Source organism: Protopterus annectens, chromosome 12.part0, assembly GCF_019279795.1.
Source record: "Protopterus annectens isolate FY-2018-M chromosome 12.part0, PAN1.0, whole genome shotgun sequence".
Lineage (NCBI taxonomy): Eukaryota > Metazoa > Chordata > Ceratodontiformes > Protopteridae > Protopterus > Protopterus annectens.
This window is the reverse complement of record NC_056746.1, coordinates 781,509,953-781,527,238: the sequence shown is the minus strand read 5'-3', so window position 1 is coordinate 781,527,238 and position 17,286 is coordinate 781,509,953. Positions and strand designations below refer to the sequence as shown.

General features: G+C 41.3%; 1 protein-coding gene across 1 annotated transcript in view; it reads right to left on the bottom strand.

The window, feature by feature from the left end:
• Positions 1-17,286, bottom strand: part of LOC122816797 (nucleoside diphosphate kinase 3-like) — a 159,461-nt gene that overhangs the window by 65,484 nt on the left and 76,691 nt on the right. Inside the window, exon 3 of the mRNA XM_044089823.1 lies at positions 2,167-2,268. Coding sequence (XP_043945758.1) covers positions 2,167-2,268 — 102 coding nt within the window. The remainder of the gene's footprint in view (positions 1-2,166; positions 2,269-17,286) is intronic.

Here is a 17,286-nt window from a genome sequence, read left to right as displayed (position 1 = left end):
TCAACACTGGAAAAAGTTTCACTGGCAAAGTCTCACTATGAGCTTTGTTATTAAAATAATGGAGAAGTATAGTCCCTTTATCTGTTCCCCCTTAGCCTGTTCTGCATCAAAAAATGACTTTGATCCTCCAGAATAAAATATTCTGAAGACAGATGGATACAGCAGCTCAGATATCACACCTGCCTCTCGGCATTCCCCGATTGCTGGGATAAATTTACTTCTCTTTTGCCTGGTGTACAGTGAATAATCATTTTCCACACACACAATGCTGTCTCCAATGAGGATTTAACACATTTCATAGGAAATAACAAGGTCGAACAATACACTAATTTATAGTCTTATCACACATGCAGTAATTGCAAAGGAAAAATGTAAGCACAATAACAGACTTTTTTTACTGTAGGAACAAAAAATAACTAAGCTATGTATAACACTTACAGCAATGACATACAACAAATCATTTAATGATCTGGCAGGATTAGTTAAAAAGTGGGAGAAATCACTGCAGCCGAATTGTACTTGGCCTATCTCTCTGAAACAGGCACAAGTTAAATCCATTTTTAGATGTTCCTAAAGTTTTGCCATAAAGTCTTGAAGAGAGAGTTTTCGGACTTTACTTCTGGGGTGAAATGATTCCATGGGCTGGGAAAACTTTCTGAAAGCTCTTTAACAATAGCTCTGACAAAATGATGCCTACAGAGTAGCAGTCCATCCTCTTTGGGTGTTGAGGGGTGCATAAGTGAGTTCCTTTACTAAGAGCTTGTGTTTTAGTGGGCTGTGACCAAGTGTGAGGATTTTAATAATGACTGTGCTCAGCATTAGAATTCCCCCTTTCTTTTTTGTTACTGAGAACCACTGAAAACTTCTCAGTAGATCACAATGAGGTGTGTACTGACTGGACAAAAGAGCAAATAAAAGAAATATTTTCTGCTGCCTGGAGTTTGTAGAGTTTTGTAGGAAAGTAGATGCAAAGTAATTACAGTGCATATTGCAGTTTAGGCATTATGGACATTTCTGGCAACAGACTGTCTAGCTTTTGGGTAAGAAAGCATGCAGATTTTTTTAACTGGGTTAGTACTTTACTTGCTACAGACTGTGTGACCTGTGAATGACAATGACTGGTCCACCTAAGTACATTTATCATAATCATTGATATAATTATTAAAATATCTCATTAGATTCTTCAGTTTAACAGCTTTTAAATGTTGTTCCTACTAGTTATATTCTTTACATCATTCAAGATTTTGTCAAATGGATTGGCTGAATTAACCAATTCTAACTTACCCTAGGCAAAGTTTATCACTTCCTTAAAGCTAAAAAATCTCTGCTTTTTGAAAGTTATACATATACGTATATATGCGCAGGTGTGCGCACACCCACACAAAGAGGTAGGCATGCATAGCTCCGCTATAGTTAGCATTAGGCATTGTATGAACCACAACTACTCCCATAGGAGTGAATGGGTTGTGAGTTTTAATAAAAAAAATCCCTATTCCTTTCAGTAAGTGACATTACCTTTTTTTTAATTAATTTATTTTTTTTTTTAACATCCATCTGACCTACAACTATCTTAGGCAGACTTGTATAACTCTTTAATACTACACTATAACTCCTTAATACTAGACTACAAACATTTTTTTTGGTCTAGGAAAGTTCATGCTACAAGATATACCATGAAGAAAACCATAAGCTATGCATCATAAAAGCTTGCAAACAACAACAAAAAAAAAACTCACTGCCAAACCCATCATAAAACTCCAGCTAATGTGTAGAGAAGTCTGAAACAGTGGTGTGGCACATGCAGGAGATCAGTAACATCACAAAGCATCAGTAAGAAAGTAAATGTACTGCAGTACTGATGAGTATATGCAACATGGGGCACAGAGCATTCACAACATAAATGTGCACTCCACTCGGTGCAGAAAATATTACATACTGTGTAGATAAACAGTCTGCAGTTTACAGTGTAATAATAGCAAAAGCACACTGAGTGGTGCCTGGCAAGTCTGATCATAGGGTACTTGCACGTTAGTGAGTACCATGTGAATGTAGCAAAATATTGGTACACACTATTATGCCAAGGAAAACTGTAGATTACACTGGAAATAACTATGCAGTAAAGACTGAATATTTATGGAGCACACAAACGTCTTTAAAAAAACCTACCATAGCAACAACTGGCCCAGAGCTCATGTACTTGATCAGCTGGCCAAAAAATGGACGGTCACTGAGTTCCAGGTAGTGCTCTTTTAACAAACTCTCTGAAGCCTAAAGAGAGAGAAAAATGCAGAATCCTTAGTGCTTTTTTTCTACTATTCATCTCAAACTGCATTTACTGCAATCCACACATTTACTGTAAGCTCTCAAGCACAGGGAAAAGTGGGCTCTTTAGAAAAGGAAAGCAGCAGATTACTTGGAGAGAAATGCAAATTATGGGAACAAGACATGTAGAATAATGTTTTGGAGGAGGAGTGAGGCTTAAGGGAAGATGGGAATTGATCAATTTACGTAATGTTGAATTGATGATAAACATACAAAAGAATATATGTGATGTATAATGTTTGCAACTGGGAATACGTTAATATTGTTGGTTTTCTTTTACATAAATGTATGTGCTGATGTCTTTAGTGATAATTCAATAAAGGTGCTAAAAACAAAACAAAAAAAAAAAAAGAAGAATGCATGCAAGTAATTTATGTAAAATAAAATTTAGTTTTCACATATTAAACTTGATCTTTCAGCTAGATCAAGCTCAGCACCTCAAAAGTCACCTTATCTGAGCTTGCCACCTATCAAAACAATGAATAAACATCCTTGCTAAAATAAAAGTAATGTGTTTGTGAAAGAGTGTGTGTGTGTGTGTGTGTGTGTGTGTGAGAGAGGGAGAGAAAGGGAGTGTATGAAAATTACAGATGATTGTGTTTGTGCTTATGTTGCTGTCTGCATGTTTGAGTGAATGCGTGCATGAAAGCAGAGACAGACTATGTGTGTGTGAGTGACAGAGACAGAGTATGAAAGTGACAACGATTCCTAGTAGTGTGTGTGTGTGAGAGAGTGAAGAAAGAATGATGCCTGGTAGCAGCAACAGTTTTAAGTACCTTCTGACCTCTTACATACCTGTCAACCTCTTGGCAAAAGAAATCTGGACAAAGCCTAACATAATTGGGGGGGGGGGGGATGCTAAGAAACAGGGGCACATTTTAAATGCTGCTCTTATTAACTTTGAAACTTGCTAGAACAGGATTTCTGTTGTTAGCATGTATTTTCTGAAGGATATGAAATCTGAAACTGAAATGCATGTTATTATCTGAAGGAAATAAAACTTTGAAACTTAAATGTATGTAATTATTTAGTAACTTCTGTCTCCAATGACTGGCAATAAACCAAACATTTTTGGAATAAGGGACCAAAAATATACAATAAACACCTGGATTTTTAAAGTGTTAAATTCTGGATGTAAAATACTTCCTCCAACACCATTAGCATATACTACAACATGTAAAAGTTCAAAAAGTATATATACATCTCCAGCAGCTTACAGCAGATCCTTTCAAGTAATTCCAGAGCCAGGTAAAAGTTAATAAAATGTTTTAATGTAACAGAACACAGTTAAGTGCTTCAACAAATAATACATTTGCTTCATCAGATCTTTACAATAAAAAACATACACATCATATGTGGACAATGCCACAGCATACAGCACCCACCTCATCCCTGCATAGGTTTTCCTACAGCAATTTCTTCTGATGATATTTCACCAAGGCTGTTTTCTACTGATGACTCCAGTCTGTCTGGTCCTTTAATGGTGAAACCCTTTGTAGAGCAGAGCATGTGTGCTGTATCTTTAAGAAGCATTTTAAGGACCAAACTTGCATATGAATAGCAGGCACGTGCTAGCTTCAGTGCTATTTTGAGTGTGCAGCCAGACAGTGAGCATGTATGAGTGTAACAGCTAGTTTGCATATAAGTTTACCCAAGTTAAAATTATTAAGCCTCAATCCGGATGTGTTTGTACATAATAAATCTCCTTGAACAGAACCCACAAAGTCTCGTCTATTACATCCTGACTAGACAAGTGACAACCTTCTGTAGTCATATGTATACCAATATGCACTGAGCAGCATTGAACAGACAAACATCTTGCTGCAAGTCATCAGGGCATGATGCACTGTGCCACTTGAGGAATCTAGGTAACGAAGGTGGATGTTCAACAAGCCAAGCACATATTCAATGATGCTGCAGATCTGTGACAGTGCACTGACAGGCCTTTCATCCATGCCCAGTGATTTCCCTATCAGTATCACTGGTTACGGCTCTAGTTCATATACGGCATCACCAGTAAGAAGTCCCTGAGTTAAGTCACCCCACACAGATTAGTTTACACTATGGTGTTAAGGGGTAAGGTGGACTTGATTAAAGGAATGAGTTTATTGCTTTTATTGCTCTTAATAGAACCGCCCTCTGTAACTACTCCCTTGCTCCAAATACTCCCTTGCTCCAAATAATCTGATTATATAAATAACAAATGTCTTTAATGCTTTTCATTATACTCAGATAGGATCACTTGTTTGTGTGTTTTAATAAAGGATATTCCATTTTGAACTCAACTGAGGACTACCTATTTTCTATTTTGCTATTTTGTTGCACATATTTTACAGTTCAATTTTTATTAGTGAACTAGGTGCATAACATATTTTAAGGAGTGAACTTCTCCCCTCCACACTGCAAAGTTTCTTCTTGGTTTGACAGAGGAAAATAACTAACATAAATAATCTGGGACTTAAAGGGGGTGCACCAGCTAGAAAAATCTCTTCTCCACTTACATATATGATTTTTCTACTAGCAGGTTTTTCAACCTCCTTTGGTACCTACTGCATAAACTCAGAGAAAATGTGCCTAAAACTCATCATTCAAGAAGTCAACTGGAGTGTCGTCAGGTTCGACTGCACCCAACAACCTCCATCTTGTGTGAATAAATCCAGTATGTGGGGAAGCTTGTGTTACCTGCCCTTGGCCACTTTCCAAAGGGAGAAAAAGTGTTGCCTGGGTTGAAAGGGAGTCACCACTACTATCTTTGGAGAGTCCATCAGGATCTTTAGATGAACTCTGAATCAGTGCACAGGAGCATTCCCATCCATTGGAATGAAAAGGCACCCTTCTTCCAGGTGTGTTTGCAAGAATCGTGAAGCAGACTTTCTTTAATTGCCTGGTTTGAAAGGAAGCAAACAGATCTATTCAAGGTGTTACCCACAGTTGGATCAATTTTTGGATGACCTACTGGTGTGGCTTCTATTCGTGAGGTGCAGCTTGTCTGCTACATTCATTTTGCTCTAATGGAATGTATGAGGCCTGAAGAGACAAACTAAGCTTAACTTCCACCTCTCAGGCCACCTTGGCAAATGTCTGTCATTAATGTGTTTTTGTCTGAACTGCTCGAGTCTTGTGTGAACTTGCACTTTCACCCATTTAAATAGAGCCCCCCCCACACACACACACACACACACACACACACACACACAGCAAACTCTGAAGCATCTGCTGTAACAGACTGAAGGGGAGATGGAAGGAAGAAGGGTAGACCTGAGTTGAGAGAGAAAGTACAGTTGTGTACACTTACCATAAATGTAGATGTTCCAGTGTATTCACTGTTGCAGTCATTACATTTGGGTTATCTGCTTGCAGTAGCCCTCAGTCTGCCTGATTAACAAAGTCTTGGGTCCTGCGTTGGTTGCTGTCCCTTCTTCCATGACGTCAGGGGTATAAAACATGCAGCCCACGCCATCACATCAGTTTTTCTTGCCCCAGATGTCAGGTGCCCCCCTAATGGGAAGCAATTAAAAATATAAATACACTGATATACCTCCAACAAAAAAGCAAATGCACCAAAAAGCTTTTTGAGCATAGTAAGGGAGAGTAGAGATATAGCCAAGAGAAGAAGGGGGGCTGGAGGGAAGGTAACCAGGACTGCAACAGTGAATACACAACTGTACTATGTGTTTCACTGTTGCAGTCATTACATTTGGGTAGACTCCCAAAGCTAAGGTTGGGAGAAGGAATTTAAATAGAATTAGGACCAGCTATAAAGCCCTGCAGGACTGCAGTGGCAAAGCCAGCTCTGGATTTAGAGAAAATTGGCAAATGATAATGCTTGGTGAAAGTATTTACAGAACTCCAGGGCAGCAGCTTCTAGGATGTCCCTTGTAGGGACGCCCCTGAGAAAGGCTGTAGAGGTAGATGCAGCCCTGGTTGAATGGGGTCTGATGCCCTGTGGGATAGGTTTTCCATGGTGCTTACAGCAGAAATGAATGCAATGGCCTATCCATTTTGAAATGGTTTGCTTTGAAATAGCTTTCCCCTCTGTCCCTGCAGCAAATGCCACCAGTAGTTGTTCAGATTTCCTTTGAGGTTTAGTCCTGTCCAAGTAGAATCTAAGTTGTCTGTGCATATCTAAGGAGTGTAGCATCCGTTCCTCTTTGTTCTGTTGGTTAGGAAAGAAGGTAGGCAAATGAATGGACTGATTAAGAGCCACACTAGACACTACCTTGGGCATGAAGGAGGGACTGGTTCTGAGGGACACCCTGTCCGCATGAAAGATGATGAAAGGATCCACTGCCATAAGGGCCTGTAATTCAGATACCCTTCTTGCAGAAGTGATTGCTAAAAGGAAAGCGGTTTTCCAGGAAAGGAATTTTAAATCTGCAGTAGCAGCTGGCTCGAAAGGAGGAAGAGTGAGTTTTTCCAAGACAAAGTTAAGGTCCCAGGCTGGAGTTGGAGCTCTCCTGGGTGGCCTTAAATTTTTGGCCCCTCTGAGGAACTGCTTGAGCAGTGGGGGGAGGATCTGTGCTACAATGAGCTGAAATGACTGAGACATGAATTTTGATGGAGGAAAAGGAAATGCCCTTATGAAGCATCTCAGTCAAGTATTGTAGAATCTGAAGTAAACTGGGCAATGCTGCGCTCATCCCGAGATTGGTTCCAGGCACAAAATCTTTTCCATTTTGCAGCATAAGATTTTCTAGTACTAGGTCTCCTTGCCTCTAAAATGATATCCATCACTGATTTACTGAGGGATGGTAAAGGAGAGGTTAGCGAATAAGCCAGGCTGCTAGGTTCAGGGTTTGCAGCTGAGGGTGCAGAATCTGGTTCTCCTGCTGAGACAACAGGGAAGGAGTCTGGGGGGGGGGGCAAGCGTGACGCACTATGCAAGAGGGGGTACCAGTGTTGGCGTGGCCAGTATGGTGCAATTAAAACTGTCCTTGGCTTGTCCTGTTTGATCTTTAGTAGTACCTTGGGGAGCAGAGGGAGAGGAGGAAAGGCATAAACTGATAGGTTTTTCCAGCTGAAGGACAGAGCATCCACTTTCACTTTTTTGTGGGGAATCCTTGTGCAAAATTTGTCCAATTGATGGTTCTGGGGGGAGGCAAACAGGTCTATATTTGGGCTCCCCCATTTGCTTGTCAACATGTTGAAAATCCTTGGTTCCAGTTTTCACTCGTGTGGGTCCATGAGGTTTCTGCTTAATCCATCTGCCAGTGTATTTAGTTTTCCTGGAAGGAATTGAGCTTGTAGATTCACTTGGTAGCTCATGGCTGTGTTCCACAATGCCATGGCTAGTCTGCAGAGGGGGTAAGAATGTGTACCCCCCCCTGCTTGTTTATGTACCACATGACAGTAGTGTTGTCCGTCTTTACCATTAGCTGTCCTGGAAGAATGTGGTCCTTGAAGGCTGTCAGTGTATTCTGTACAGCTAACATTTCCTTTTGATTTATGTGCAGGTGCATTTGACTTGGGTTCCATTTGCCCTGAATGCACTTCCCTGCCAGTTGAGCCCCCCATGCATAGTCTGATGCATCTGTTGTTAAGGTTTGGGCGGCAGGGGGTAGTGTGAATGGTAGTCCCCTGTTTTGGTGGCAAGCCTCTGCTCACCAAAGGAACTCTAGGCATAGGGAAGGTATGACAGGAATCATTGCTTCTAGATCCTGTAAATGTTGACACCATAGGCTTTTGAGAAACCACTGTAGTTTCCTCATATGCAGCCTTGCATATGGAATTAGAAGAATGCAGGAGGCCATGAACCCCAAGGCTTGCAGTATTTGCCTTGCAAATAACTGGGTTTTTGTGGCCAGTTGTTTCAAGTAGGATGTCAAATTAATCCATTTCTCTGGCGTGAGGAAAGCCATCTGGGAAGTTGTATTCAAGCTTGCTCCCAGGAATATAAATTTGTTGACAGGGTACCAGGTGTGATTTCTTTTCATTTATGGTGTACCCCAGACAAGTCAGCACCCTCAGAACAAAGGCCAGATGATTCAAAAGTATGTCCTGGCTTTCTGCCTGAATTAGACAATCGTCCAGGTATGGGTATATTTGAATATTTCTTTACCTGACAAATGCAATGACTGGAGCTAGGCACTTTGTGAACACCCTGGGCGCAGAAGATAAGCCAAAGGGCTTAGCACAGGAAGCAGCTGGTGAAGAGTCAGCATTTTGAATTTTGGAATCACCAGAAAGGTGTTTAGAGTAGAAAGGTCCAGGTTAGGATGCCATGTATTGCCTTTTCTCGAATAGAAAGAGTGTCCCTTTTCCTCTTCTGGTGCCAACTGAATAGCCCCCATGCTTAAGAGAGAGAGAGTACTTGATTTTGGGCCTCTGCCCACTGATTTGGGGGTAGATTTGGCCACCTGCTTGGTGTTAGTAAAGTGTGGAAATGAAATCTGTATCCTTGGGACACTATATTTAAAACCCATTTGTCCTGGGTAATGAGTTCCCAGTTTCTGGCCTGCAGACCAATCTTTCCACCTGTAGGAGCATTCAGTTGTGAAGTGCTTGGAAGTTTTAAAAGCAAATAATTGAGACAGTTTTCCATAGGGGGGAGTTTTACTATTCCCAGATTTGGGTGCGGAAACCCCCCACTGCTTAGTCTTGTGTGTCCCCGGGAACTGAAATCTGGGGTTTCTGCTGTGTCTGGGTTTGGCTTGAGAAGACCTGGAAGGGGCTGGAAAGGACCAATTCTTAGTGGGCCAGTGCCTACTAAATCTAAGAGGCTGAACTTGTAAGAAATCTTTAACAGTTTGCATAGATTTAGCTTTATCTTCCATCTTTTTATGAACTTCCTTAGCTTTGTTGCCAAACAGGTGGTCCTGATTTAAGGGAGCATCCAACACTTTAGCTTTAACATGATCAGGCAAAGATTGCTCTTTAAGCCAAGCATGCCTTGTGAGCACAGACCCAGTAACAGCAGCCCTGCAAGAGGCCTCTAATGAATCAAATCCACACTGCAAAGTATGTTTTCCAACCAGTTCAGCAGAAGGCATTAAATCCTGTAATTCTTTCAGCACTGTCAGGAATCAACATAATTTTCTGTTTAAGCAATCCAATAACATGTTCTTGATACTTCAACATATGGAACTGGCAGTTGGCAGGGCCAAGGTTGTAGAAGCTTCTTAGAGGGACAGTGCCTACTAAATCTAAAAGTGTAAACCTTCTTATCCCATCTATCCAGTGCCCTGGAGTCTCTATCAGAAGGGGTAGAATTTTTAGGAGTAGAAGTCTTGATGCTCTTGGGTCCCTGTGAAACAGTCTCTGGATCTGCAACAGGATTTTTTAAAAAGGAGCTTGTGTGAATCAGGAACCCTGTAACATGTCAGGTTTACTGGGAGCAGGAGGCAAAGAATCAGGGGGCCAAACTAGATTCCGAAAAGGCATCATCAACAATGTCTAGTACAGGAGGTCTAGCTAAAGGCCTATGCTGAGGCAGGAGTAAGAAATCCCTAAGCCTCTTTTTTGAATCAGAAAAATCCTGGCTTTCCCAGTGGAAATGCTCCCATAGTGTATGTAAGGTTTTACCAAAAGAAAAATCCTCTGGAGGAGAAGCAGAGGAAATAGAGTCATCTGCATCAGAATCCTCATAAGTAGATCATCAGAAGAATCAGAAAAATCAGAATCCTGGTCAGAAGATTCATAACCAACTTCAGTCCTAGGTCTCTTAAAAGGGAGAGGTTGGCTTCCCCTGATTAGAGTTATAAGATCTTCAGCCATTCTTATAATTTGTTTTTTGGGCATAGAGGCCTGAGCATGCGGCCTAGGCATCAGTTTCTTAGGCATAGTTCGAGATTTAGGCCTAAATGAAGAAGGAGGTTTCGGTTTAATATGCATGTCCGTAGGCCTGAATACACCCTCAGAAGCCGGTGCCTGCAGAGCGGCTCCGGACCCATCCAAGGTAGAGACATCTGCAGGATCCACAGTTGAAGCATCTCACGGCATACCGGACTCTGAATGGGTCTCAGTAGAGGCCTGCGAATCAGAAGTAGCGGGTATCAGGGGCTGCGAAAGCGCCTCACTGTGTACCGGCGAACTGGCAACTGGCTTAGGAGAAGATTTGGACCTAGGCGGCCTGTCTCTTGTCTTTATCTTTGCGTTTTTTCAGAATCCCGGTAGTCGGATGGCTAACCAAAGACATTTCTGTATAATTAAACCAAGAACCATAATATTTAGAGGCGAAAATATACCGACGACGGATAGTACGCCGATTAAATAAAGCACAAAACCAACAGAAAGGTACTTCGTGGTCAGGGCCTAGGCAAGGAATACAGTATGAATGAAAATCTTTTTGAGGTATTTGCTTTCCACAAGTAATGCAATTATTAACTTTTACTGACATAGTTAAGGAGCAAGAAAAAGTTTTCCCAACGGGGTACTTAGCTTTAGTTGAAGACTTCGGTTCTGAAACTCGAAAACGAAAATTTCAGGAGTCGGCCGACTGGCACTTGCGAATTGCTTCTGCTTTGGGCACCACATGGCAAGAAAGACTGATGTAATGGCGTCGGCTGCATGTTTTATACCCCTGACGTCATGGAAGAAGGGACAGCAACCAACGCAGGACGCAAGACTTTGTTAATCAGGCCGACTGAGGGTTAATGCAAGCAGATAACCCAAATGTAATGACTGCAACAGTGAAACATGAAGAACATCTGGTTTACCCACAATACTACCTTCCGTCTTACAAACCTCAGCACCGGAATCTGAAAAGATAAAAGGACATTGATGGTTAGACCAGAATAACCGAAGGTAAAACTGAATTTTTCTCATATGAAGTCTAGACAAGGAGAAACATGGCAATCACAGAAGCCATAAAACCCCAAAACCTGAAAACTATATGTGGAAGACACCAGAGATTGGCTGGAAATGCTCAGGAAGATTCTATGTATAGTTCTTTGTCTACTAGAAGAAAAGCTCTTCCTAGAGAATTATCCAGGAAAAATTATTCTGTGTGAAGGGATGAAAGATGACTTCTGCAAAGTTCACTTGAAAACCCAGACTGAGCAGGAATTTCTTGGCAAATGGAAAATGAGGTTGCAAAGATATATGACGACTATCCAAATACAGAAAGATATGAACATCTTGAAGTCGGCAATATGAAATAACTTTACCCAAAGACTTTTTAAATACCCTTGGTGCAGGAGACAAACCAAAAAGGTAAAATGTAAAAGTGATAATGTAAGACAGACATAAAAAATCTTAAAATCATCTGAAATCTTTGCCAACAAAATTGCTACAGTAAACATCTTTTAGTCATCTAACATTACCATGAACGTAATAAAGGAATGAGAGTTAGAGTTTTGAAGGGATAACATTGTGACCTTTGGGACCTTGATATATGGATTGAGAAAGGAGAGGTCTACAACTGTCTCCAGGTACCCTTTTTCTTTGACACCAGAAAGATCAATGAATAAAAACCTCAGCCCCTCAATCTGTGAGAACTACATCGAAGACCCCCTGAGACAACATATGTCCCAAAACTGGATGAAACAGGTATGCTTAGTTTACAGGATGAGGTAGAATTCCCTGCAAAGGAGGAAGGGACAACAACTGCCAACTGTATAAGTTGGATTGAGAGAATCCATTTTTCTGAAATGACCCGTTACCACTGGGGAAGATCCAGACCTAGACTGATGGACAGACTGCCGGGTTAGGGGTGGGGCAACCTAGAGAGGCAAGTAGTCATTCTACATTTTTGAACTGTCCTTGGATCTGGGAGGCTTTCCCTTTATTTTTAGAGCCTTTTTGCCATTGCTTTTAAAAATCAAGTTTGGTAGCACGCTGCTGCAGAAAGAGACAACTGCAGGTTGTGGGAATATCCAGCTGCAACAAATCCCAATACTTTTTCTGGAAATAGGGATCAAATTCTGTTCCCGATGACATACCTCATACATTTCAGCTAAGGTTTCAGGAAAAGACAGCTATTCTGTAGGGAAATTTGAAATAACACATTCCCCAGAATCAGAATCTACAGCTTGAGGAGAAATCACAGAAGAAAAAATACTCCTGCTCCAGTCCCTGTTTTTCTGACTAATAACCAGTGTCATAATGAGAGGGAGTGCTTTCTTTGTTTTCCCTGTCCACAGTAACAAGTGCAGAAGATGACACATTCTTATTTTTTTTTTCTTTGAGAGACTCCCTAGAAAATGATGATTCACAGCAGGGGCTCTACCGCGGTCATAGCAAACTATGCAGTGGACATTCATCCGCTACTTCTAAGCCTGACAAGAGTAGTTACCTTTCGCTGATATTGGGAGAACCCTATCACTACAGAGGATGTACCTAAATCATGGTCCTTAATGCTTTCCCAAGGATCTACACCTGATGGACCGACAGACACTTACCATAGGAGGTTACTAGGGTAATGGCCCTGGGGCCCTTAACAAGCCTAGCCAAGAGTTTATGCCAAAAAAAAAAAAACCTCAGTCAGCCCCTGTCACCCCTGTCAGTGAGGGACAAAGGTGGAACCCATGGGACAAATTTGTGGTTTCCCATCCACTCATCAAGGCTGCGCTTGAAGAGGGTCAGCAAGGTACTCTGTTTGACATGTATGGGAAGTCTATTCCAGAGACCGGGCAGCCTCGGAGACAAACTTCCCTCTCCAGCAGGTTTTGCTGATGTTGCACATTACATTTACGCATACTGAGCAGGTAATGCGCGACGAGTTATTACAGATATGGAGCATCTCTAGTAGGGCAGAGTCCAATATTGCCTTGTAGGCGAGACTCAGATCACCTCTGAGCAATCTGTATGATACCGAGTAAAGTGATAGTGATTTGAACCTGTCCACATAGGACAGGTGTTGGAGGCCATGCATTCTCTGTGTGAGGTATTTTTGTGGCCCTTCCAGTTGGTGCAGGTATTTGGAGAGATGCATACCAAATGGGGCATTATACTCAATTATGGGTCTAATGATGGAGAAGTACAGAGATAATTATCGCCTTTTTTCTGGATGCAATCCCTTTACTTGTGAGAGAAACCAAGTATAAGGCTTTTCTGACCACTGCCGCCACATGGTGGTCGAATGCGAGAATGTTGTCAACCTGAGTACCCAGGACCATGTTTTTGCCAAATGGTATAATACATTTTTTTTTGCATTTAACTTAAGGCTGTGACTTTGGCACCAGTTATTTGCAGTTGTGAGATCCTCTTGCAGTATGGTCACGTCATCTGGGGAGTCAATGACAGCACCCAACTTACAGTCATCTGCAAACTTGGTCAGCCACAGGCCCTTTGTCTTTGCCTGGCCCTCTGAAAAGTAGATCCCAAAGAGTAGGGGTCCCAGGACAGATCCCTGGGGAATACCACTAGTGACAGGTCTGCTGTCAGAGGTGGTGGTGCCTATTTTGAACTTCCTATCTGTGAGCCAGTTGGCCACCCATCTGACAAGACAGGGATTAACACCGAGTTGCGTTAGCTTTTCGATGAAGCCCAAGTGGGTGATTGTGTCTAAGGCCTTGGCCAAGTCAAGGTAATCTGTATGTACTGACTTTCCTGTCATTCAGGACCTTGGTGGCAGTCTCAAAGAAGTCGACTAGGTTCAGTAGGTAAGATCTGCCCCTGACTATTCCAAATTGGGTGGGGTTGAGTGTTTGGAGATTGCCTATGTCTTTGTTTATGAGATCCATAATACTACACTCCATGGATTTAGAGATCAGACTTGTCAAGCTAATGGAGCGATAGTTTCCCAGGTCAGTAGTGGCATCACCTTTGTGCAAGGGGATGATAATGGTGGTTCTCCACTCTGCTGGAATGAAGCCTGTAATTAGGCTGTGGTTGAATAGGGTCTTCAACGGCAAAGCTAGTTCTTGCTGGAGATGGTGCAGAATGCAGCCTGGGATATTATCAGGTCCCATGGAAGCTGTGTTCTTTGCCTTGGATAGGGCCTTTAACACTTGATCTATGGAAATGTGAGGTGTGGGAGAAGTATCAGGAATGTCGACTGGGCCTTTGGGGGATGATAAGGGGGTAAAATTTGTGCTGAACCTATCAGCCAGCAGGCTGACTAAGTTGGCAGGATCAGTGTAGGTGGTACCATTAAGTACTAATTCAGAACAAACTAGGCTTTGCCATGGAGGTTCCTAACGTAACTGAAGAAGGACTTGTGGTTTCCCTTTGTTTCAGAGACTAATTTTAACTCATAACTGGCTTTGGAGTTTTTCACTAGTGATCTAATTTGCTTGTTGAGGTGGAGGAGGGAGATTTTCCAATTTGGGATTTGTTCTTTTATCCTTTACCATGTTTTCTATTCTACACCCCAAACTATGAGACTTTCTTCCAAGCATCTCCAACTTCTGTTCTGATAAAAAAGGCTAAAACTGCCAGAACCTGCCCAAAATACAACAAGACCATGGTTTAGACAACCTTCAACTATTTTGGCATAAACCCTTACACATTAAAGTTTCAGACTAACACCATATAATCTGTACACTTGTGTAATATATCTATTCAGCTCATTTTGTAATTTTTCTCCCTTAATAGTTTTCCTATTTACATTTTTGACACACCTGCTTATTTCAAATCATATTGTATTAAACTGTGTTAACTGTAATAAGTAGTCAACCTGCCCTTATCACTGTGCATACTTCTGAATACACATCTGCATTTGGCCTTTTCATTCTGTCTAAAGTGTATATTTGCCTGTCTGCATGTATCAAAATTGTCTTCTCAAGGCTTTGAGTGAAATGCGTCTACTCTTCAACAATTATCACTTGTCCACTATAGGGTCACAGTCAATTTTAAATAAATGTGAGTCCTGGTAATAGCGGAGAGTTGAGGCCCTCGTACATAGACTCCAACAGTCACCTAGGTTTCTTGCATAAAAACTAAGCAGGAGCTTCCAGGCCGCAATGTAAATAAGGTTAGGGCACTGAAGAAAAACATAACTGTTTCCCTATTCAGTAATATAAAAGATCAGGAAGAGGACCCCCCACAACAGGGCCTGAGGGAGCGCCATCTTGTCCATCTCCACTCTTGGCCTTTCCCCATTTCAAATAAACTCTAATTGTAGCCTGAAATTCCTCAGTGTACTTGTGGGAATATCCTGGAAAAGATACAATGCCAAAGGAAATAAAAACATCTGGAGTGCCTGTATCCTGCTCTGATCTGGCTCCAAGAGTAAATTCATCTACTCAGCAAATAAGCTCCCACAACTGCCAATTAATCTACACTAACAAACACCTTCTATTTTATTACTAAACATATCACCTCATGAACTCTTAACTGCAATTTCTAATCAGTGCAAGGCCTGAGAAGAATTAAAATTTACTCCAATAGTCTGCAGTTTACTTACATTAACTTATAACCTGAAAATTTATCATACACCTCCAGTATCGCAAAAGGTCTAGGCAAGTTTCCCTCAGGACCAGATACAAGCAAGCCATTTGCTAAAAATGAAAGTATATTCTCACTCCTAATCTATACCTCTCCTAATCTCAGATCTTTAAATCCACTCTGACAAAGGTTTCATATGTAAAGTAACCTGAAAGGTAACAAGTGGAAATCATGTCTAATGCCTCTTGTAATTTCAAATATTTCTATAAGGTGTCCACTTATTTTCACCCTGGCCAATACGAACACACAAATCAACTGGTAAAGCCCAACAAAATCCTCAGGCATACCAAACGCTCAAGACTCCCCCAAAATTAAGGCCATTCTATATGACCAAATGCCTTCTCAGCATCAAGGGAAATTAGAAACAATGGTTAGCTGAAACCCTGGCCTCATGGCCTTCTCAATATTATGAAATATCTGCTACATCAGAATAAAGCCAAACAATTCATTGTTCTCTAAACCTGGGAACACTTTTTAGACTAAATAATAAAAGTGCCATAAGTAAACAAAACTAAGGACTGACATTGTCCTACACAAGGCTGAGAGTGAAGAATCTTTTCCACCTTTAAGAATCCTCAACAACAATGACTTTCAATTCTTTGTAATTTCTCTGACAACCAAAACAGAGCTGAAAAAACATTAGAGCTGCCCCATGGTAGCATCTCCTCCAACCCAAAAGGACCAGGTAACTTCTTCCTTAGCTGCAATAACCAACCACTTTTTCTAGGAATACAGGCCACACAATATTTTCCTAGTTATCATTAGCTAAGACTAGTAGAGAATATGCCAAAATAAAACGTATGGCTTCCTGCCTATTGCTGGCTGATGACCATGAGACTCATACAACTGCTGAAAGAATAATCCATAGGTCTTCAAAATTACACCTGGGGTTATTCTTTGCTCTACACCATTAATATCTATTAGTGTCAAAACAATACATTAAATTTTATCTGTCTAAGCCTGTGAGGCTGTGAGCCAAGGATCTCTGGAATGTCAGAGTAATTCCAAAATATTTCAACTGAATACTTTACAGTTGTCAGTCGTGCTTAATACAGCCTGCATCTCCTTTATAACTTCCCTTATCTCCACCCTTGTCTGACCAGCAGCCTCAAGATTTTAAAGGTTCTGAAGTAAGGCCATCCAAACCCCCATGCTATACTTTTTGTAAGCCTATACAGGGCTTAGTGTTCTGCATAATTCCCTCAGGATGGCCTTCCAGGCATGCCATTGATCAAACCATCAAACAACTGTGCCCTGTCATCTTCCTCCAACCTTTTGCTGTTCAGCTAACCAGATTGGAAACTCAAATCACAAGCTACATTACACAAAATCTCCACATTTCTGGCAAGGAGCTATCTTGATGACCTGGTGGAGGCATGGTCCAAATACATAAAAAAGTATAAGGTTTAAAGGTGCCTATTCAATACAGTTACTCTAGAGACCAAGCTTTATTGTTTCAACAGTAAATGCAATACACATGTGACTAATGGGTATAAAAAGAAAACTCTGTGGTATCCCTCGAAGTCTCAGTTTTTTCTGGGTTATACTGGGTTAAAAACAAAGAAGAAACGTTGCAGTGAGGAGGGTGTAAAGGTCATTCCTTAAAATAATGTTATGCACTTAGTTCACAAATAAAAC